The sequence below is a fragment of the Poecilia reticulata genome, linkage group LG11, assembly GCF_000633615.1.
Source record: "Poecilia reticulata strain Guanapo linkage group LG11, Guppy_female_1.0+MT, whole genome shotgun sequence".
In the NCBI taxonomy this organism is placed as follows: domain Eukaryota; kingdom Metazoa; phylum Chordata; class Actinopteri; order Cyprinodontiformes; family Poeciliidae; genus Poecilia; species Poecilia reticulata.
The window spans coordinates 18,886,886-18,908,451 of record NC_024341.1 but is presented as its reverse complement, the minus strand read 5'-3'; the positions used below and the strand labels follow the sequence as shown (position 1 = coordinate 18,908,451).

At 38.2% G+C, this 21,566-nt stretch overlaps 2 protein-coding genes across 3 annotated transcripts in view; both read left to right on the top strand.

Annotated features, from left to right (window-relative positions):
- The window catches only part of LOC103472640 (saxitoxin and tetrodotoxin-binding protein 1-like), a 10,536-nt gene extending 3,886 nt beyond the window's left edge, over nt 1-6,650 (top strand). Inside the window, exons 5-13 of the mRNA XM_008422397.2 lie at nt 521-640; nt 723-765; nt 1,509-1,512; nt 1,623-1,943; nt 4,371-4,516; nt 4,647-4,726; nt 6,022-6,147; nt 6,367-6,483; nt 6,549-6,650. Of these exons, the coding sequence (XP_008420619.1) occupies nt 521-640; nt 723-765; nt 1,509-1,512; nt 1,623-1,943; nt 4,371-4,516; nt 4,647-4,726; nt 6,022-6,147; nt 6,367-6,483; nt 6,549-6,586 (995 nt within the window). The 3' untranslated portion in view covers nt 6,587-6,650. The remainder of the gene's footprint in view (nt 1-520; nt 641-722; nt 766-1,508; nt 1,513-1,622; nt 1,944-4,370; nt 4,517-4,646; nt 4,727-6,021; nt 6,148-6,366; nt 6,484-6,548) is intronic.
- Nucleotides 6,651-8,537: 1,887 nt separating this feature from the next.
- Nucleotides 8,538-20,548, top strand: mindy1 (MINDY lysine 48 deubiquitinase 1). Of its 2 annotated transcripts, XM_008422245.2 has the most exons (13): nt 8,538-8,834; nt 8,943-9,075; nt 10,387-11,119; nt 13,990-14,241; nt 14,814-15,028; nt 15,722-15,779; nt 16,128-16,192; nt 17,375-17,533; nt 17,973-18,075; nt 18,553-18,695; nt 19,185-19,379; nt 19,448-19,615; nt 20,124-20,548. In XM_008422245.2, the coding sequence occupies exons 3-13, from the start codon at nt 10,792-10,794 to the stop codon at nt 20,187-20,189; spliced, it is 1,752 nt and encodes a 583-aa protein (XP_008420467.1). In that variant the 5' UTR covers nt 8,538-8,834; nt 8,943-9,075; nt 10,387-10,791; the 3' UTR covers nt 20,190-20,548. The 2 variants fall into 2 exon arrangements, with proteins under 2 accessions (XP_008420467.1, XP_008420466.1); XM_008422244.2 differs by lacking the exon at nt 8,943-9,075.
- Nucleotides 20,549-21,566: the final 1,018 nt, after the last annotated feature.

The window sequence follows — 21,566 nt, the reverse complement described above, 5'->3', positions numbered from 1 at the left end:
ACGCCATTTAACAAGGATTCTCACACCTCAGAGTTTTAGTTAAAACATAATTTAACAAGGATTCTTACACCTCAGAGTTTTAGTTAAGACGCCATTTAACAAGGATTCTCATACCTCAGAGTTTTAGTTAAAACGCCATTTAACAAGGTTTCTCACACCCCTAGATATAGATTTGTTTAACTGGGATGTTTTCCGGGAGGGCTTTACATAGGCAGTGTGAAAGAGAAATAAAAAGAAGTTAATAACTAGATGAAAAGTAAAGATAAAAACATTATAAACATCGAAGATATCAAAACCTTAATTTAGCCATAAGCAACTATAAACAGGTGGGTTTTAAGTTGAGATTTAAAGGAACCCAGTGTTTCAGCTGTTTTACAGTTTTCTGGAAGTTTGTTCCAAATTTGTGGTGCGTAGAAGCTGAATGCTACTTCACCTCGTTTTGTTCACTAAGGATAATTTACGTAATGATTTATTATTTGTGAAGTTTTGTTGAAGCGATCTTGTTTTGTTGGTGAATCAGGGAAGGAGGGTTCGCACCGGGATGTGGAGCAACACAAAGTCGCCCACGATGACAATAAGAAACTGGCCGAGTGTCTGGGAGTCCCACATGACAAACCATTCATCTACGACGGAGTGACAGGTCTGCCACTGTGAACAGAAACACCACGACGCCACCAGCAACTCCAGATAATTCATAGTTCATCTTTTATTTCCCTTAACAGATTTCTGCCACAAGAAGTCCGCTCCAGAATCAAATGCCGGCCAGTCCTGAGTGGAACGAAGAGGAAGAGTCGGCCTCCATGGAGAAAGAGCGATTAAAACACATCAAAACACTATCAGCATGATTGGTTTTCTCTTGCTTTTCTAAATTTACTAATTATTTTTTGTTTAGTGATGCAAATATTTTAATACAGTTTAAGACAAAACTAACTTGTAAGTAACTTTTGAACAAGATATAGGAACTTGTTTTAAGTCACTTATTTTTTAATATTGGTGAAAGAATGTTAGCTCCACTTACTTTCTGCCAGTGGAGCTAACACTTTTTCATCAATATGAAGGGATAATTAACCTAAAACAAGCTTGTATATCATAAATCAAGCTCATATAACTTGATAAAATTTGATTTTTGCAGTGTAGCTTCAATTTAACGTCAGTTTCTCATGGGATTAATTTTTATGTGTTTTCTGCTCATTCACACTTTTTCAGTCACTTTTTCTTCATAGACTCATCAATAATCTTTGGTGGATGATTCTCAGTCATTTTGAGTCATTTTGTAGTTATTTGGATATTTAATTTATGAATGAACAAAAAAACAGCGTTGAACAAAAACTCATTGAAAAACAAACAGGGATCACAGGGAGCCAGAGAGAACAAAAAACAGGAAACCAGGAACAAAAACCAGCAGGGTGAAACAAGAAAGTAACAGGATTAAACTGGAGGAACCAGCAAGGAGGTGAATATATACTGGGAGAGTGAATAGACCAGGTTAATTGACTAACTGGCTGCAGGTGTGTGGGAGAGAAAACGCACAGCACAACAGGAATCCTCTATAACTAGACACACAGAATAAGTAAAATAACAAACAGGAATCACTGAGAAAGAACTGAACTAAACTAAAATAGATACAAGAATCAATAAAAACACCAAACCAGGTCCTGACACTTTCAGGATACAAACAGGAAGCAATAAAATCTGAGATGAGTAAATTTTACCTTTGGCCAGTTCAGGCCCAGAACCAGTATAAACCAAACGGTCGTTTTCCAGTTAGTTCCTCCCCTGACAGAGTGCGGTGCGTTTGTGTTTTTATTCAATCTCAGATCAGGATGACTGTAGCAAAGGTTGCATTGCTGCTGCTGCTAGCCGTGATCGGCTCCACTGCAGCTCCGTCTGCAGAAGAGTGTCAGGTTGTGACCAAACGGCTGCCCAGAGAAGATCTGCACAAGGTGAGTTTGGTTCTGGACCGGGTGGCGTCTCACTTTATCACCAAATGTCTTCATTTTAAAAAAATCCTGACTATTTTTACATGTTAAGTGTTCCTTCTGAATCAGAGGAGGAGATTTAGATTGTTTGAACTTTTTACAACAGAATTAAATCATTCTTACAAAAACAACAGACATAATGTCAACTACTGATATAAAACAGTGTAAACAAAGTGCTGTGAACCAGTAGGAACTATAAAATCTAAAGGAATCCGTTCTTGAATCTGGTGGTTTTTGTTTTAAGACACATTTCAAGGTTCAAATGATTGGAAGTGATCAACACTGTTCTATAATTTTAGTACAGTGGTTCTTAACCTTTTTTGAGGTACCGAACCCACTAGTTTCATATGCGCACTAACTGAACCCTTCTGTAGTGATAAATAAAATATAATTTTTTTTCCCCCTCCAAATTCTAGTTGGAGGACTCTAGTTGGGTCACTTTAAGAAGATCACTAAGTCTTCTTAAAAGATAGAGTCTCAGAACAGTTCTTCAAACTATAGTCAGTGTTTTCAGCAAAGCTGAGCCGACTGTCCAGGAACAACCAAGGTATTTAAAATTTGCCACAGTTTCAACAGGTTGGCCATCGAGAGAAACTGGAACCACTTTAAGGTCTTGTTTAGATCATTTAATTAGCTCTACATTCTTAAGAGAAAGAAAAACTAATAATAAATAACAAAGACTTTGCGGTATTCTGATTTAGTTATGTAATTATATTAGTGGGGCTGCACAGTGGCGCAGTTGGTAGAGCTGTTGCCTTGCAGCAAGAAGGTTCTGGGTTCAATTCCCAGTCTGGGGTCCCTCTGCATGGAGCCTGCATGTTCTCCCTGTGCATGCGTGGGCTCTCTCCAGGTACCCTGGTTTCCTCCCACAGTCCAAAAACATGACTGTCAGGTTAATTGGCCTCTCCAAATTGCCCCTAGGTGTGTGTGTGTGTGTGTGTTTGCATGGTTGTGTGTAAGGAGCAGATTTAGAAGTACACAGAAAGCTACAGAATTTGGTAAAAACTGAGCTGCGCTGAAGTAAATTAAAGACACAAGTTGATATACATGCTGGGAGTGGAACTCTTTCATCACAACATTTACACAAGTGTGTCTTTACCTCCGCAGCAGATGCTCCACCGAACCCCTGAGACCGACTCATCAAACCCCTGGGGTTCAATAGAACCCAGGTTAATAACCACTGATTTAGTATAAATCAGTTCAACATTTAACACACTATGTCATGATGACATGTCATACTTTTCACATCGAGTTTACATAACAACTGATTAGCCATGACCTTAACCTTTGACCCTCGATGTGTTTATATTTGTCTTTCTGAGTGCATGTATGAACTTGAATTATTGTGTCACAAAATCCTTTTCAGTATCATCGAGCTTTGAAAAGCACTGACATCGTTTTCCAATTCAAAAATACTTTATTGATCCCAAAGGCAAATTAAATGCTGTTTATATATAGTAACCTGGATATTTTTATGAAATCTAATTTTTTAGGAGCAGACCGGAAGCAGTTTCACTAGTTGCGTTTCTATTGGCCATAAAATAAATTCACTCAATTGAAACACTACAATTTTTAATTAAATTAAAAGTTTTGACGCCGGGATTATGTAGTTTTTCGGCTGTATTAATGTTTATTTCTGCAATGGAAACCCTTTTTTTCGCGTCACATGATCAACAACCGGATGTTGCCGCTGGCGCAAACCCACGAAGAAGAAAATGACAGGAAGTAGTTGGAGGATCATGGCGCAGCGTGTTTTTAAATAACTTATCGTGTGAACAAACGTATTCATGTGTAATTTTAATTCCGTTTTTTATTTAATGGAAACGGAAATTATCGATATTAATTAATTATTGACTAAATAAGCTTTTATTTCCTGAAGAAAAGTTACTTGTAAGTTAGTTTTGTCTTATTTCAAGTATATTAAGATATTAGCACTTGAAACTAGACCAATAATATTTGATAAGAATGTGTGTTTTTTCAGTAGATGACATTTTTAATAAAGGTTACTTATGTATTTAGCAAAATATATATTTACAGAATATATTTATTAAATACATCAACATATTTTTTGATGTCATGAAAAAGCATCGTTTCCAAACTAATAAGGGGCATAGCTCTAAAAAAAATATTTGTGGTACTTTATTGTCACTTTGTAATAGAAATTCAGTATTATCACCCCATGAAGAAAATATTAAATTATTAAAACCTTTATTTATTAATCTGTTATTGTTTATGAATTTAAAAACATTTCATTATTATTTTGAGCTATTTGACAGCATTGTCCCTTGAAAAGGTTAACCATTAACTCAATATGTGGAAGCTTTTATTAATATTTTATATTAAATATAACTTCTTTATTTAATATCTAAAGTATCTGCTATCTTCTTGCAGAATAACGGTGACTGGGTTCTGGTCTGGTCCGTGTCTGACAATGAGTTCATCCAGTTCATGCTGGAACGAATCTCCACCTCTCACCTGGAGTTCCAGCTGCAGCCTGACAACACAACAGTCAAGTTAACCGTGAGGAACATTTACCTGTAAGTCCTGCAGCTCAGGTGTGCAATTATACAGAAACACAGCTACAGTAAAGACAGTCGCTCTGAGTGGACTGCATGTAAACTCTGATATAAGCCGTTTTATTTTCTGAGTTTCTCTCTGCTTTTTCAGTCATGACAGCTCCTGCACTGTCTACTTCATCAACATAACGGTTCCCACAGACAATGCTGAAAACAGCACTGTACATAAGAGTAAGTTGTACTCAAATGGAATCTAAATAAGCATATATGCATGTATATCAGCAGAACAGATAAAAGTGTCAGGAAGCAATTGATTAGGCCAGTGCTAAAAAAAAAAAAATTTTTTGTAATTTTATTTATTTATTTTGGGTCAGATTCCAACTTTAACTGGCTGTTAAATATTTTTGGATTATGAGCTACAAACAAAGTTAGTTAACAGACCCAGGTCCATAATTACACACAAAAAAAATGCAAAACAAAAATCTATATTGTCAGAATAAAGTCAAACTAATATGTGAATAAACTGTGAGTATTTGGTTTTTTCTGTGCGTTTATTTAGGTTTCTGTGTCTCAACCCGTTAGTTGATCATCCCCAGCTGTCCCTCGTTTCCCTTGATTACCTTCCTGGTGTATTTAATCCCAGCTGTGTTCCCTTGTCATGTCACATGTCCTTGTCTTTGCCTGTTACCAGTGTTACCAGTGCTATCAGTTCTATTTTGAGCTCCTATCCTCAGCTGTGCTGCCTGGATGTTCTGTACTTCCATTATTAAATCAGTTTTTCTCACCATAACCTGAGTCCGCCACGTCTACCTCACCATCCTACAACTGCACTTTATGACAAAGTCATAATAGTACAAGAATAAAGTTGTAATATTTTGACTCTATTCTTGTAATTTTATTCATTTATTTATTTATTATTTTTTAATTATATTTGTCAGCTTTTCATTAAAGTTTCAAAACTACAACAGTATGATATTCTTGTAATTTTTATGACTGTAATTTCATTTAAAAAAAGATAAAAATATACAAATAAATAAAATTACAAGAATAAAGTTAAACAAGAATAAAGTCATAATATTACAACTTTATTCTTGTATGTTTATGACTTTATTGTCATATTATTTTGACTTTATTCTCATAATATAGATTTTTGTTTTGCATTTTTTGTGTGTAATTATTGACCCGGTTCTGTTAACGAACTTTGATTGGAGCCCATAATATAATATATTTAACGACTTACCCATTCTAAGGGTGAATCTGGACAAAGATAAGTGGAAACTGAGTGTAACATGAAGTTTTCAGATGTATATTCAGTTTAATAAAATTAAGAGATTTTAACCATTTTTTTATATCTAGTTCTATTCCCAATTCATTAAAACTCAGAAACAAAATAAAACTGATAAGCCATCGTTTGCAGACATAAGTTTAAACATTTTTGTACACAGATGCAAGACAGAAGTTGTGAATTAGTATAAAAGTGTTAAATAAAAATGTTATGAGGAGTTTGTTGTGTTTTTTTGTGTTAGGAATGGAGAAGTACGGAGACGTGGTGGAGCAAACTGTGACTGCTGACGTGATTTTCTATGAAACCTGCTCCGACTGCATGTTGCTGACCTACCAAACAAGAAAGTACCGACTGCTGTTCAGCTACAGTAATTCACACAGTCCAACACTTCATTCACAAATTTGCTGCAGTTTGTTCAGGCCAGGGAGTCAGACTCATTTTTATTTTGGGCCTCATAAACATCATGGAGTCTAGAGGGCCACGTAAAAAGCTCTGGTGGGCCAGATTTGGCCCCTGGGCCTCGAGTTTGACATATGTAGTTTAGACAACGCTTCCACTCATTCTTCCTTTTTTTTTTGTGATTCAGAGAAGGAAGGTTCCCACCGGGACATGGAGCCGAATAAAGCAGCCAATAATGATAGAAAACTGGCTGAATGTCTGGGATTCCCTGTTGAAAAGCAGTACTATTACGACGGAGTTGCAGGTAAGTTCCTGCGGTGAGCGTGACCAATTCATTATTGCACTAATTACTCTTTATTTTTATTACAGATATCTGTCCCAAGGAATCCGCTCCAGAACAGCCCTGAGTGGAAACGAGGAGAAATCAACTTCAGGAAGACTTTAAAGATTAATTAAATGCATAAAAACAGTCAAAAAGTTTAGCTTCTTCTTTTTTTTATGAATTTTATTTTATTAAGTTCAATATAATTGCCTAAATGTGGTTTTCCAAAGAGAAATATATCAGGTGCTCTCGGCTCTCAATTTAAGCAAAAAGGCTTCAGATGTGAATTTAACAGTTTTTGTTGACTGTTAAGTTTCACAGCTGCAAATGTTATTTTTAAGCTGCAAATAGTTGTTAGAGTGGTTTTTTTTTTGCTCACATTCAGTTTTTTTCCTCAGCTCTTAGAGTGAAACTAACCTGAAAACTCATCAGTAAAGTCTCATCCTTGATTTGGGGTCAAGGGGCGCCTCAAAATGGAAACCAGAAAAAATAAATAAGTGTTGAAAGCAGCTGTTAATCCTTAAATAAAGATAAAGATTTGAACTTTCATCATTTTATTTTTAAAAAGTCTCTATTTTAGGGAAATAAATAAAAAATTTTCTTACTTGTAAGGTTTAAAACTCATTTAAAACATTAAAAACACTAATGAACCTAGAACAACTACTGGGACAGCGCCACCTTGTGGTTGTTTAGCACCAAGCCGTTAATGTGTTAATGTGTATTTTTAATTGCAGTCAGCTACGCTAATCTCCTTAGATCTTAGTTGTTTAATAATTGGTATAAAATAAATTTGGATGCAGTGTATAACAATTAGCACATAATTCTGATGTAATTTTATTTATTGTATGTAATTTTATTTAAATCTGTCTAGATTTAGATTTTACTGTCATGATTTGTTTAGATTTCTGGACATGAATTGTGTTTATCTTCTAGCTGAATACGCTTTTTTGGAAAGGTGCTACTTAAATTAACTGAATTTGACTGGATCAACTAAAAACTGGACTGATAAAAACTAATCCTCTCATGTCTGTCTGGGTGCAGACAGAAGATCTCGTTCTGTTTTATCTGTTTCCAGACACAAAGCAGGAGTTTCTGTTTTGTGTCTGACCGCTCTGGTGTTTACTCAATATGGCCCCTTCCTAAGACTCATCAACATGTGTGAAGCAAATTTATCAGTTCATTAACTTTATATTCAAATAAATTTAACAGATCCGATCCTTAACATTTCTTAGGAAGAAATTCTTGAGCTTTTTCTGTTCAGGATTCATAAGATATCTGATTGCTTCAGCTTCAAAGGCTGTAATCTTCTAATAAAAACTCAGTGATTAGTTTTTATATAAACTTTAACATGAAAAATTATCTTTACATAATTAAAGGTCACTAAAAGGGTACTCAACAAATTTGCTGTTTCAAACAAGAGAGCCTGGTTTAAAATTGTTGCATTTTGTGGGTATCATGATTTTCTGCATGTGTTCTTTTGATTATTTGGATGCGAAATGTAATTTTTGCAAAAAAAAAGTTAAATATTTTGGCCCTTTGCAACTCTGAAGTAAAGAGAGTTGAGCTCAAGATTAATTAAATTGCTAGATATATGTTCAAATTCCAGCATTGTTTTGGAGGTTGTGGGGCTGCTTAGTTTGTTTATAGTTTGGGCCGGCTCTGTCTCTATCAGATGACTTCTTAATAAGGCATAACGGGGCTTCTTTCGTCTTCTGACTGTTCCTTTAGGACACTAAATATCCCGCATATTGTTGCCATATTACTGTTACAACCTTTATTGAAATGAGAACACACTTCCGTCCTCATAAAATATACATTTCGTTTCCTTGCCTTGGAGGTTAATCGCTTTTGTAGCCATTCACATAAAACTGTGAAAACTATTTATTACCTCAAATATTTATGACCATAGTACAAATCTAAACAACAAAACATCAATGTGTAACTCCAAGTTAGAAATTCGCCTGATTTAAAGTTTTGCCACCCAGATTTCCTAAAAACGCAACACAAGTGACGTCACCCTGGCACGAGAGCTCCGATTTCCGAGGCTAATAAAACGCAGCATGAGTTGACAAATGGCCGCTCGTATTCTCTGTAAAAGTTAGAGTCATTGCTGTCCTGAGCACAAACGGATCTCGCTGTAGAATAATCCCATATAAGCCCATATTTTATAAACAAAAGTTTTGTCCGGGCAGGTTAAACTGGCGCTTCAAGCTGTGACGTGTCAGTTATCATTTGGTGGGCGGGGCTTACCGGAGAGGAATGTAAACAGCTAGCATGCCTGTTCAGCAGCTACCATCAGCGCAGATCACTGAGGCGCAGTCGATGCTGAAAAGGTGAGGCAGTTAAAACGTATCTTCTTTTCAGAAGTGACAGCAGGAATCAGCGTCGTATTTCTTTTACACTTTCCACCTTATCAGTTTATGTTCTTGCTGTTTTAATAGGTAAGTTAGCCCAGTTAGCCCAGGGAGCTAGCTGCAGGTTTGCTAACGCAGGGAGTTGTGTCAGAAAGCTGCTTAATGATGATGAGGCATCAGCAGGACGGGCGTTTCATGGCTGAGGCAGGTTCCTTTTGAGGTGAGGCTAGTTTTAAAAACTCTGTGCTAAGCTAATTCTGTCAGGAGTTTGAAACAACTGTTTCAGGTGAAAGTTTTGGCTAATAAAATGTGTTTAATAGAGCGACGCTGTGTTTTCTTATCTGACTAGGAAGCATTGTGGTAAACTTAAGCAGTCGCTTTGCTGACTAATGATCGTTGTCAAGGTAGCCATTTGGTTAAAGGGAAAAACCTCACTTCGGTTATCTTTCACTTCCAAACGATATCGTACACCAGACAGTTCCTTGCGTTCACTTCCTGTTTCGCCTGATATACATTTCTAAACTATAAACATGTGCAAAGCAGGGTGTGGCGAGGTCACCTGGCCACATATAGATCAGCAACATTTTCAAAAGAGTCGAGCGTCATAGCAAACAAAAACACTGAAAGAACCTTTAAATAATACCACAATTTTGTGATAATTAAGGCATCTCCAGAGTCTCAAAAGATGAAATTGTGAAGTCATTTCGTTTTATATTAAAACCAATGGGACACTGTGACCAATTTTATTTTATAAATTTCAATAAATTCAATACAAAAAAAACTTTTATTAATTCCAGAGAGTAGCTCATATTGTCCAAGATTCTTTAGAGTTGTTGTTGATGCTGTGGGAAGGAAGGCTCTCCTGTAGCAGTCTGTATTACAGCAAATCTGGAGAAGCTTCTGACTGAAGACACTGCTGTGAGGCACAGCAGTCTCATGAAGAGGACGCTCAGGGTTGAGCATAGTTTTATTGATTTTTATGAAGAATCCTTCCCACCGTCTTCTCCAAAGGTTTAGAACAGAACCAGAACCAGCCTTCTTTATCGGGTTGTTGAGGTTTTTTTAAGTTCCAGTTCTGATGCTGCTGCCTCAACAGATGAGATTATATTCTCAACAACAGACGTGTCTATTATATGCAACATTTTGCAGATCATACAAAATCTTATCCCCAACTCCAACCTCTATCTTCAGCCAGATAGAGAATATAAGAGGAGTGGCAAAAGCAAATGAGGTGGATTAGCAGTGCTTGCTAACAACTTGTGTAATCCAGGACATGTTGCTTTGGGATATCATCTCTGCTGCCCAGAAATTGAGCCAATCATCAGACTGTCATACAACATTCTTCAGTCAGAGGCTCCTTCAGATTCGTTGTGAGATGGACTGCTGTTGGATGTCCTCAATGCCCACAGAATCACCATCGAGATATTTTGATATTAATCTGATTAATTGTTTCAGCTCTAAGCAGAATTATATCTATGATAACAAAGAGTCTCAAAGTGACCACAAATAGATCTTTGTTTTCTCTCTTCAGGTCTGACTGGACGTCTGCTGACTGAAGACTCAGAAAATCCTCCGTTCCTTTTCCAATCCTGGAACGAAAACTAAGAGGACAGTCAATTCTTTTTTAAATTTTTTTGGGGTCTTCCAGTTCTCCGGTGTTCATTCTTCAGGTCAGGATGAGAGCCTGACCGGCACCTGAAACTCTGGATGTTTATTTACAGACAAAAAGGCAGAAAAATGCAGTTTTTTCTGGGAGTTTCAGCAGAATTTGGTCACACTGAGATGTTCTTCACGACCCACAGAGCCTCATCTTCCACTTAAATCACCCTGAAGATAGATGTGCTGATCTCATGAGCCATAAATTCATTTCTCCTTTAAAATCCGGAAAGTGAAAGCCCGAGTCCGTCTGCATCCAGTTTCATCGGTTCGGCTGATCATGGCAGAATCCAGCGCTCCGCCAGCCGCTCCAGCTAGCCTGCTGATTGGACGCAGCAAAGAGGAGCCGAGTCTGAACACGGAGAGCCGCTCCAAAGAAATGAACGACTCCGTTCTTACAGATGGGTCCGACCGGGAGGCGAAAGTCCAAAACATCAGCAGTAAAGAACCGGAGGAGGATGACGAGGCCACGCCCACACCACCCGAGTCATCGCCTAGTCTGTCGGAAAACGAGACGATGACCATCGCTACGACGGAGGACGAAACTCTGTCGGTCCAGCTCAGACACATAAAGACTGAAGGTGGAGCAGGAAGAGGAGCAGAGCCAGGTAAGATGGCATCACGGATAAATAAATGTTTAATTCAGCCGTATTTTGGTAACAAGTTCATGTTTTATGGCCGATGTGTCAAACTCGAGGCCCGGGGGCCAAATCTGGCCCACTATAGCTTTTTTTTATGTGGCCGACTGGACTCCAGACGCCAAATTATATAAATCAATCCTCTAGTTTGGTGTGATTGATCACTGACATTTTTTTTCGCTAAAGTGGTGGAAAACATTGGGTTCAAGTAACAGTAACTCCCACTTGCAGGTGACAATGTTTCTTACTTTTACTCCTCTGCTGCCTCAGGAATACTGGATTTCAAGTTAGTGCAGTCAATATGACGGGTAACAAAAAGTCACATTTTCACAAATGAGTGCAAATATTGCAGAATTTCTTTCAAATATTTCTAAATTAGCAACAGAGAACCATTGATTCTGATTGAAAAAAATCACCAAAATAATCATAATAACCTGGATGTTCTATACCATTTAATTTAAGGAAGAACTTATCGAATACACAGCTATTTATTGATACTTGAATAGTTTCTTAATGGGTTTTGTCAATACATTATTCCACAACTGGCCCTTTAAGAACATTGATGTGGCCCAAAATGAAAATGAGTCTTTCTGAGGGGTCATTTAAAAAACTTCCAGAATGTAACATCACAAATCAGAGGCCTGCCCGTCACCTAGCAACCCCAGCTGCGTTCCGCCCGTCACCTAGCAACCCCAGCGGCATTCCGCCCGTCACCAAGCAACCCAAGTTGAGTTCCAGCACTTTTAGTTCTGGAAAAGCCAATTTTGTTGCTGACTTACGTCCATAAAAACTCTTTAACATTCTTGTTGGTTGTGTTTAAAGATGTTCGGTAGTGTAAGTGCGTCTGTTAGCAGCCGTTTTAAGGTGTGAGTGTAAACGTTGTGTTGGTGGGTGTGACAGGGAGTTTATTTGGATTTAAAGAGACAGACAACTTAAAACATTTCATTCTGAAAGTAACTCAAAACAGGCAGAACTGAAAAAACTTAAGTCTAACTATAATTTTGTGCAAATAAAAAAAAAAAGTAATAATAGACACTTTAACCCAGAAGATGCTAAATGGAGTTCTGGTAGTTCCCAAAAGAAAGAAAGCATCTGCTTTGAGTGGTTTTAATTTAGTTTTTTTTGTTGTTGTTTTTTTCAGTAAAATGCTGTAATAATGCTTTTTTTTTTTTACATTGGCTTTCCAAAAAATAAATTTTAATTGGAGTCAAATATGACAATTTCTTATTATTTTATAATAGGATAATGATAAATGTGGGTATTTCAAAAACAAGCAATGTTAAAATAAGTTTAGTAATTAAAAACAGAGGAAATTCCCATGGTGCCCAGCTAAACTAACTAAAACCTGTGTACATTTTCTTTACTTTACCTCAGCTGCATCAATCTTTTCACAGCTAATGTGGATTTCTGGTTTTATGCAGCATATTTCTAAAAGGTTTATTTATATATACTGTATAAAAAACCCAAATAATTTTATGTCCCGTCCTCATTTTCTCTGAATCTGCAGCGGCTGCTGTGATGGTATCCGTCCTTCTCTACTCATTAACAGACTCCTCTGGACCTTTAGCCTGTACAAGATACACTCAATGTAGGACCAGGCTGTTATCAGTACAAACTTGATGATTATTACAAATTAAAGATGAAAGAGTTTCTAACAATAAACTATATTTTAACTATCCACATATAGTTTGATATTTGTGGAAAGGAGCCGAGATAAAGAGGGTTCAGATGTGAATCCGGTGACAGTCGGTCCCCTTGGTGTTAGCGGGGCATTAAATGCCGAACTGGCTGGCTGTATTTGGTACGGCTGCGTTCCAGCTGGTTAATATTCAGGAAACTGAGACGGAGCAGAAAAGCTTCAGTGATCCTTTGTTTTTACTGGACAGTGGCGGCAGGCCAGCAGAGCAAAACAACGGGAACGAATCCCACCAGCTGCTTAATATTTAAATTAGTTTAAATGGGATTAAATCATATTTTTTAATAAAGTAAAGTGCTGCGTAAACAGCACTTTTCTGCTAAAGTTTTCATGTAACAAAGATTTTAGAAATATTACATCAAATTTTATTTGGATGGAAAAAGAGTATATTGTTTTATTTTTAGAGAAACTAAAATCCTCCATTATTCCTACTGTAACTGAAACTTAACGATGTTTTGTAGCTCTTATAATCCATCATAACTTTATATTTGGCATATTTTTTATTTGAAAGTAGCAGCTGAATTGTTTTGTTTTTTTTCTGTAGATTTCCAACTTCAGTGAATCCAGATAAACAGAATTAATTAATTTAATTAACAATAATCAGGGTAACATTTAAATAACTGATTTCTGGATTCTGTTGAGGTTTACAAGATAATATTTGAAGTAAAATGTGATAAAATAAAGCTGCAAAGTTCTAATAATGTCATAAAGTTTGTGTTTTACTGCCATTAATATATTTTGACTTTAACAAACAGTCAGAATAAGGACTGCACCAATATTAACATTTGTACCAATATTGATATCTGAAATGAATTTTGCTGTTATGGCCGATAGTTGATATTAAAAATATTTCACTACAGTTTTAACACCTTTTGCAAAAACAAAAACAACCAGAAACAGTCGGAAATAAATACTGTTTTATTTATCGGACCGATACGATATGTTAAAAAATGACTAATATCGTCTGGTACCAATGTTATCGCTGATGTATCGTGCATCCCCAGTCATGTTAAATATTTTATATTGATCATTATGTCGGAACAAATCCTCTGGGTAATGAAACTCCTTCCTGCTTCGTTCTGTTGCCTTCCTGTTACCTAAATCGGCCTGAATCATCTTCTCTCTCTCTCTCTCTGTTTTCCAGCTCCAGACCCGGACCTGGAGGAAACCTCGTCGGGGATGACGGCGGCGGACTCCGATGAGCAACGGGAGTCCTCCGACTCGGCGTCCTTCTCCATTCCTAGCCTGGACCTCTCCGACGGCATCACGACCACGGGGAACTCCCTGGACATCGAGGACGGCTTGTCGTCCGCCTGCTCCGCTCCGGGCGTCGAAGGCGGCTCTCCGTCCGCCGAGGCTCCCGGTCTGAAAGCCCACGAGGCGCTGGAGGCGGCAGGTGAGGTCATCCCTCTGGATTTAACCGTCATTAGCCGCGTTTCTGTTATAAATACGCGCAAATCTTTGTCTAATTTTGAAAAAACACAATTTCATAATTGCGTTGTTTCCATTAAATAAGAAATGCAACAAAAATCACTTGTGAATGAACTTAAATCATTTAAAACATGCAGCGGCTTCATCCTCCTTCCACTTCCTGTCGTCTTCGTCTTTTTCACCAGCAGTAACGTCCAGCTGCGAAATACCACCTCATCCTCGTGCAACAACTTTTTATCAAAAAACAAAACTGCCTTGTTTCCCATTAAGCAAATTTATATTTACAATTCCAATTTCCAGAATTGGCCAATGGAATCGCAGCTAATTAGCATAAAACTACACAAAATAAATTTTCTGAATGGAAACATGACAGTTTTAAGAAAGTTTTTCAATTAAAAAGTTTGTAAGGAGTTGTTTTGTTTTGCGTTTAATCTCATCACTTTTTCACAGATGTTTTACAGCCATTAATGTCGTTATAAATGTAATGTTTAAGTTTGACGTTTGAGCATTAGCTGTAGTTTTTCTGCCTGACCACAGGGGGAGCTGTTGCTGCCGCTGCTGTTGTTTCTGCTGCTGTAGCTGCTGCAGCGGCTGCAGCTCCTGCGGCCGCAGAGCCGGGACCCTCCATGCCGGCTTATTACCTGGTGAAGTGGATCACCTGGAAGGAGAAGAAGACTCCCATCGTCACCCAGAGCGAGAACGGACCCTGCCCCCTGCTGGCCATCATGAACACGCTCTTCCTGCGCTGGAAGGTAGATCAGACCGTCCTTTAAAGCTCCTAATAAAACAATGGAGTTTTAGAAACAGAAAAAAAAAAATTAAGAGAATAAAGTAACAAAATTACTAGAATTGAATCATACAGGAATAAAGACAAATTAATGAGAATAAAGTCGTAATAATCTGAGAATAAATTCATAATATTACCAGAAGAAAGTCGTAGCAAACATCAGATTATTTTCACTACCAGGACACAGTCTGCTGGTGATTTATTTGTAAAACCAAACTAACTTCACAAGACGCTCAACAGTCATAATTTTACTGAAGTTGTAGTAGTGTTTTTAGTCTGGCCCAAATATAATAATAAAAAGATCCTACAGAATAAAAAATGGACTTAATCTGAACAAAAACAAAATACATGTTGATTCAAAGTAAATTTTACAACAAATTATGTTCATAATAATCAAGTCTGGTGTAAATTTGTGGTGCAACTTAATTAGTAATCATATAATTTGTTGCCTTATCTGTTGTCTTTATCAGAATAAACTATAATTTTTAAAAGAAATTAAAGTATTTCAGAAGATAAATTCTCAGCTTTTATTAAAAACTTCTAACGTTACCCGAATGGCCATGAATCTGATAGTTTCTACAGATTTAATGGCTGCCTGCATGATAAACCTTAAAGAGCTGATTTGAGCACATTTATTGTTTTTATTCTGTTTATTTAGGCCAAACTTCCTGCGCAGACGGAAGTGGTCACCACTGAGGAGCTGATGGCTCATCTGGGTGAGTTTCTGGTTACATCTCTGCATTTTTCTGAAACATAAATGACAACGCTGGCTTTTTTCTGGATTAGGCTTATTCATTAAACAGATTTAAAAACTGCGTCTAATATCCTGAATGTTCTGTTTTCGCAACCTGCCGGTTCCACAGTGAGCAAAAAACATAAAAACCGGAGGTAGAAATGAGTTGGTAATCTTACTGACGCGCGCGCGTGTGTGTGTGTGTGTGTGTGTGTGTGTGTGTGTGTGTGTGTGTGTGTGTGTGTGTGTGTGTGTGTGTGTGTGTGTGTGTGTGTNGTGTGTGTGTGTGTGTGTGTGTGTGTGTGTGTGTCTGTGTGTGTGCGCCGTATAGGAGAGTGTGTTTTATCAGTCACACCCAGAGAGAAGACGAACGCCATGGAGCTGAACTTCCAGCAGGTACCAACACACTGAAAAACATCCAGATTTAAAACAAAAACGTTTCTTTTTTTAAAGAAACTTTTCTTTTAGTTTCAGTTCTGGGCGATTATGGTTCATATTTCATGGAACTACTGTTTTTTTCACACCATGTTTGATTTCCAGTCTTAATTGATACTTTTTGTTTCTTTCCTTTCTTAAAAAGAAATTACAAATGACAGGAAATATTTTTCTATATTCATCATCTGTGAGTTGATATTGATCGAAAAGTACAAGTTCCCATGTTACGTTTCACTTGTAACAAGGGAAAAATGTCTTGTTATAAGTGGAAAAAAACTGCCAGTGGAACTAGAACTGAGTTTCTAAGTAACGACCTGGGCTTGGCTGGGGTTGCTAGGTAACGAGCTGGGCCTGACTGGGGTTGCTAGGTAACCGCGCAAGAAATTATTTAGGCAACACAAGCTCCTATATTTATCTGAAAAGTTACTTGTAAGTTAGTTTTGTCTTATTTTAACTAGATATTTGCGATAGAAACTAGATGAAAATGTTTGGTAAATTCAGTCTATTTCAGTTTCACAACGCATTATTTGCAAACCCAGGATGTCCACACATCCTTTAAAAGGTTTTATATTAATGTATCTAAAATTAAGGCCTTAAAATGTTTTAGGTTCATTTAGAAAATGTAAGTTGGCTTTAATCAGGAGTGTTAATCTCATTTTTAATCTCGTAGATTTTTTTTGGGGGGGGACGGGGGGGTTAAGGAATTTTACTGTCAGGCAAATGTTTGAGTCATCTACAAGCATAATTATTGCGTTTTGTGGCTCAGTGCTGTTGTGGCTACCGCTAACTAGCTGCTAAAATACCAGCTGGCTAGATATTTAGCTTTTATCTGTCTTGGTGTGACGTTCGTCTTCACCACTGGCTCACTTTTGTTGCTACACTAATGCCAAATAAAACATGAAATTCACTTTGGTACATTTCTGCTGTGATACAGGTCTGAAGTTTCATTGTTAATGGTCTTAAAAAGTCTTAAATTCGTGACTCTGTATGTTGTTTTTGGAGTGATGGTTTCTTCCTTGCTGAGTGGCCTTTCAGTGCGTCTACAGAGCAGAAATCTCTGTATTTCTTGGTTTCAGACGTCGATGATCAGGACTTGAGTTCAACCTAATGTTGTTGAACTGACTGGCAGCTTTGTGTCTGCAGAACATGAGCGACGCCATGGCGGTTCTTCCGAAGCTGTCCACGGGTCTGGACGTCAACGTGCGCTTCACGGGAGTCACGGACTTTGAATATACGCCAGAGTGCATCGTGTTCGACCTGCTGAACATCCCGCTGTACCACGGCTGGCTGGTGGACCCACAGGTAACACGCTAACCCAGAGTTAGCAGCAGCGCTCAAACGTCAACTAATTTAGTAACTGATTAATCATTAACTGGAGAATACAGACTCAAGAGCAAACAACACTCAGAGCAATAATTAAGCCAAAACTGGACCAATTATACGTACATTTTGCATTTTGTGTAAATATATTTTACCCAAAACTGCTCAAGTGGTTCAGATTCACTAAAGGAATGTTATGAAAAATTTAAAATCTGTAGAATGTAGCAACTTTTAAATCGGATTAATCGTCAGAATAATTGATTATTAAAATAATCGTTAGCTGTAGCCTTAGTTAGCAGTAAGCTAACGTGGAGAACATTAGTTTGCATCTTCTGTAAATTCCTCATATGAGGACGTGTAGAAGCAGAAACTCTTCCTGGACTCGTTTGGCTGAAGAACCGTCCACTTTGTGTGAGTTTAGAGTCCAGAGACGGTGGCAGCTGTGGGGAAGCTGAGCTACAACCAGCTGGTGGAGAAAATCATCGACTGCAAACACTCTGCAGACAGCAGCCGAGTCAGTGAAGGTGAGCGCACTACATGCCTGAAGAGGCATGTAGGACGACATGTTCAAAGCTGCTGCCGCAGGTTCGAGTCCCGGCCTCTTCACCGCGGCTCCCCCTCGCTAATAATCAACGTTTCCTGTCAACTCGCTGCAAAATAAAGGCCACAAGAGCCAAAAAAGCCTTAGAAAATAACTGGCAAGGGGTCATTTTCACATTTCATCCAAATTTTCATGTTCTTTAAATGTGTCTCTAAATAAAATATCCAATGCCTTTTACAAAAATAAAAACAAAACAATGAATAGTTAAGGATAAGGTTTGGGGTTTTTTGAGTGTTTTTGTTTTAAACCTGGAAAACCTGCAAAATACTTTTGACTGCTTTGCTTATTTTATTAAAATATTCTTTATTTAGTTTATTTGTAGCTGGTAAATTAAAAGATAAAATAGTTTTGCAGTATAATTAAGAAAGAGAAATACTAAAAACAATGGTTTTATGTGTAGGTCTGGTGGCGGAGCAGTTTCTGGAGTCGACGGCCACCCAGCTGTCATACCACGGTCTTTGTGAGCTCAACACCACAGCGAAAGAGGGAGAGATCTCCGTTTTCTTCAGGAACAATCACTTCAGCACCATGATCAAACACAAGGTGAGGAAACGCTCCCTGCAGTACCACCACACACCGCCAGGGGAGAGAGAGTGAGAGAGCCTGCAGTACTACCACACACCACTAGGGGGAGACAGGCACCCTGCAGTAACGCCACACACCGTCATTGGGAGAGAGACATCCTGCAGTACCTCCACACACCACTAGGGGGAGACAGACTCCCTTCACTGCTACCACAACGCTAGATGATGGAGACAGCCTGCAGTAACACCATACACCACTAGGGGGAGACAGACACCAAATGCTTGATTAAAAATGCAGTTTTTTTAACTATTTTTAACTGCAGATAAATAAACAAATAAAAATAGTTTTATTTGTTTAAAATAAAACTATTTTTATTTTAAACAAAATAAATAGTTGTAAATATTTATGAATAATGCTATTTTTCTTTTTTTCAAAGTGTCAGGTAATGTTTGTTTAATTAGCTGTACTGAGGGTGAAAGTGACCTTTGCCCTCTGCGTCCTCCTCAGGGCCACCTGTACCTGCTGGTGACGGATCAGGGCTTCCTGCAGGAGGAGAGTATGGTCTGGGAATCGCTCCACAACGTCGAAGGAGACGGCAACTTCTGCAACTCCGACTTCAGGCTGAGCCACGCGCCGGAGCGTCCGCCGGCCGCCGCCCACCTGCCGCCCAGCAGCCAGGAACAGCAGAGGCAGATCGACCAGGTCAGGACTCCTCCGCCGCTCGGACTCCTTGTTATCCTAATTATTATTAATCAATGATTTCGCTTCAGGACTACCTGGTCGCCGTTTCGCTGCAGCAGCAGCAGGAAGGCCCTCCTGGACCTCTCAGTGACTTGGAGTTGGCCCGGCAGCTGCAGCAGGAGGAGTACCAGCAGCAGCAGCAGCAGTTCCAGCAGCAGCAGCAGCAACAGGCGGGGCCAGCACCGACACCACAGCAGGTATCAGCTGCTCAGAGTGCTGAAAACACAAAACCTCACCAGAGAATTTGGTTTCTACTTCAAAAATTGTTTGAAATAAGAAGGTTTTCAACCGTCTTATTGAAGTTAGCGCTTTAGCGTTAGCTTCTGCAAAATGCTGTGCTGGTGTGGCGCTGTAGCTTTCATTAAATACCAAATATGTGTAATGTGTTAGCATTAGCTTCTGCTAAATACCTTGTTGATGTAACAATAGTTAAATACCATGTGGGTTAGTGCTTTAGCATTAGCTCCAGCTAAATGTTGTGTTGGTGTAACACTTTAGTGTTAGCTTCTGCTAAATCCTGTGCTGGTGAAGTGCATTAGCATTAGCAAAACTAATGTCTGATTAGTTCTTTAGCGCAGCTAACATTTTATTTTAGCTCATAACTGATAGCCGTGTTTCCTCATCCATAATAAAGAAACATAAAATGATATTCAGTAGTATTGTTGTGTTTTCCAAGCGTGACTGTGTTGTCTGTGTTTCCTCCAGGTCAGAGGTCAGGGGCCGCAGCAGGCCAGAAGAAGAGAGAAGGAGTCGGACTGCGTCATCCTATAATCGCGTCCTGTTTAGCGCCTGCGGCCTCTCGGAGTCTCGCACACTGAGTTAGCTGGACACCAAACATGGCTGCTTTCGTCCAGCAGGTCTGTGTCCTCCAGTCGGGAAAACGTAATCAAAGGGAGTCCGTCGGACCGGACGGGTCCAGCTGAAGAACGGACCCGCCTCCATGAAGGGCTCACCGCAGCAGCCGAGGTCTTTACCTATAAACTGTCTAACTGCTGCTCTACGGTCGGTTTTATTCATTAATGAGAAACGGAAGCTTAACTGTTGCCAACACTTTAAACCTTCTGTCGGATATTTAATTACTTCAGATTATTTGACAGCGAGTGAAGCAGTAAAGTTTTATTTTACTATCATTCAGACACATTTTCTAACAGTTTGGAGGCCAGTGGTTGGTTGCTTTGTCAGAAACTTCCCCCACTTATTAACACGTCAACAAAAGTATTCAGAACTCTAACTTTTTCACATTTTGTCACTTTAAAACCAGAATTTCTCAATTTTATTGGGATTTTATGTGATTGGCCAACATGTGCAAAATTATAAAGTAAAAGTTAAATAGTTCCTATTTACAAAGAACAGTCATTCAGATTGGACTTTGAATGACTTTGAATATCAGTTTTTAAGTGTTGACACAGTTGTACTTTGACTAGGCCATCCTAACGCAATGATATGCTTTGATCTAAACTCCCCTAGCTGCATGCACTGCAAAAACACAAAATCTTACCCAGTATTTTGGTCTAATTTCTACTGCAAATATCTTGGTACACTTAAAACAAAGAAAAAACTAACTTAAAAGTATTTTTCAACAAGATACAGCAGCTGATTTTAAGTCTATAATTCATTAGTATTGATGAATTATGGACTAGAAAAAGTTCTAGCTCCACTGGCAGGTTATTTCACTGTAAACAAGACATTTTTACCATCTTATAAGTAAAATAATTTGCTGGTGGAACTGGCAAATTCACACTACTTTGTGTTGGTCTGTTGCATAAAATCCCATTAATTCACAGCAAAAACAAAACTTTACCAAACATTTTTGGTCTAGTTTCTTGTGCAAATATCTCAGTGAACTTTAAATATGACAAAACTAACTTGCATGCAACTTTTCAGCAAGATGCAGGTCATAATATTGACTTTTTAAAAAGCACCAGATACACTGGCAAATTATTTCACTCTTAACAAGACATTTTTCTCATTTTATAAGTGGAAGTAGTACTTCTTAAAATCAATATTAAGGAGTTATTCACTTAAAACAAGCTCCTACATCTTGCTGAAAAGTTACTTGTAAGTTGGTTTTGTCAACTTGGTCTATAAACTTGACCAAACTTAAATGGTAAGATTTTGTGTTTTTGCAGTGCATACAGTAAAGTTTGT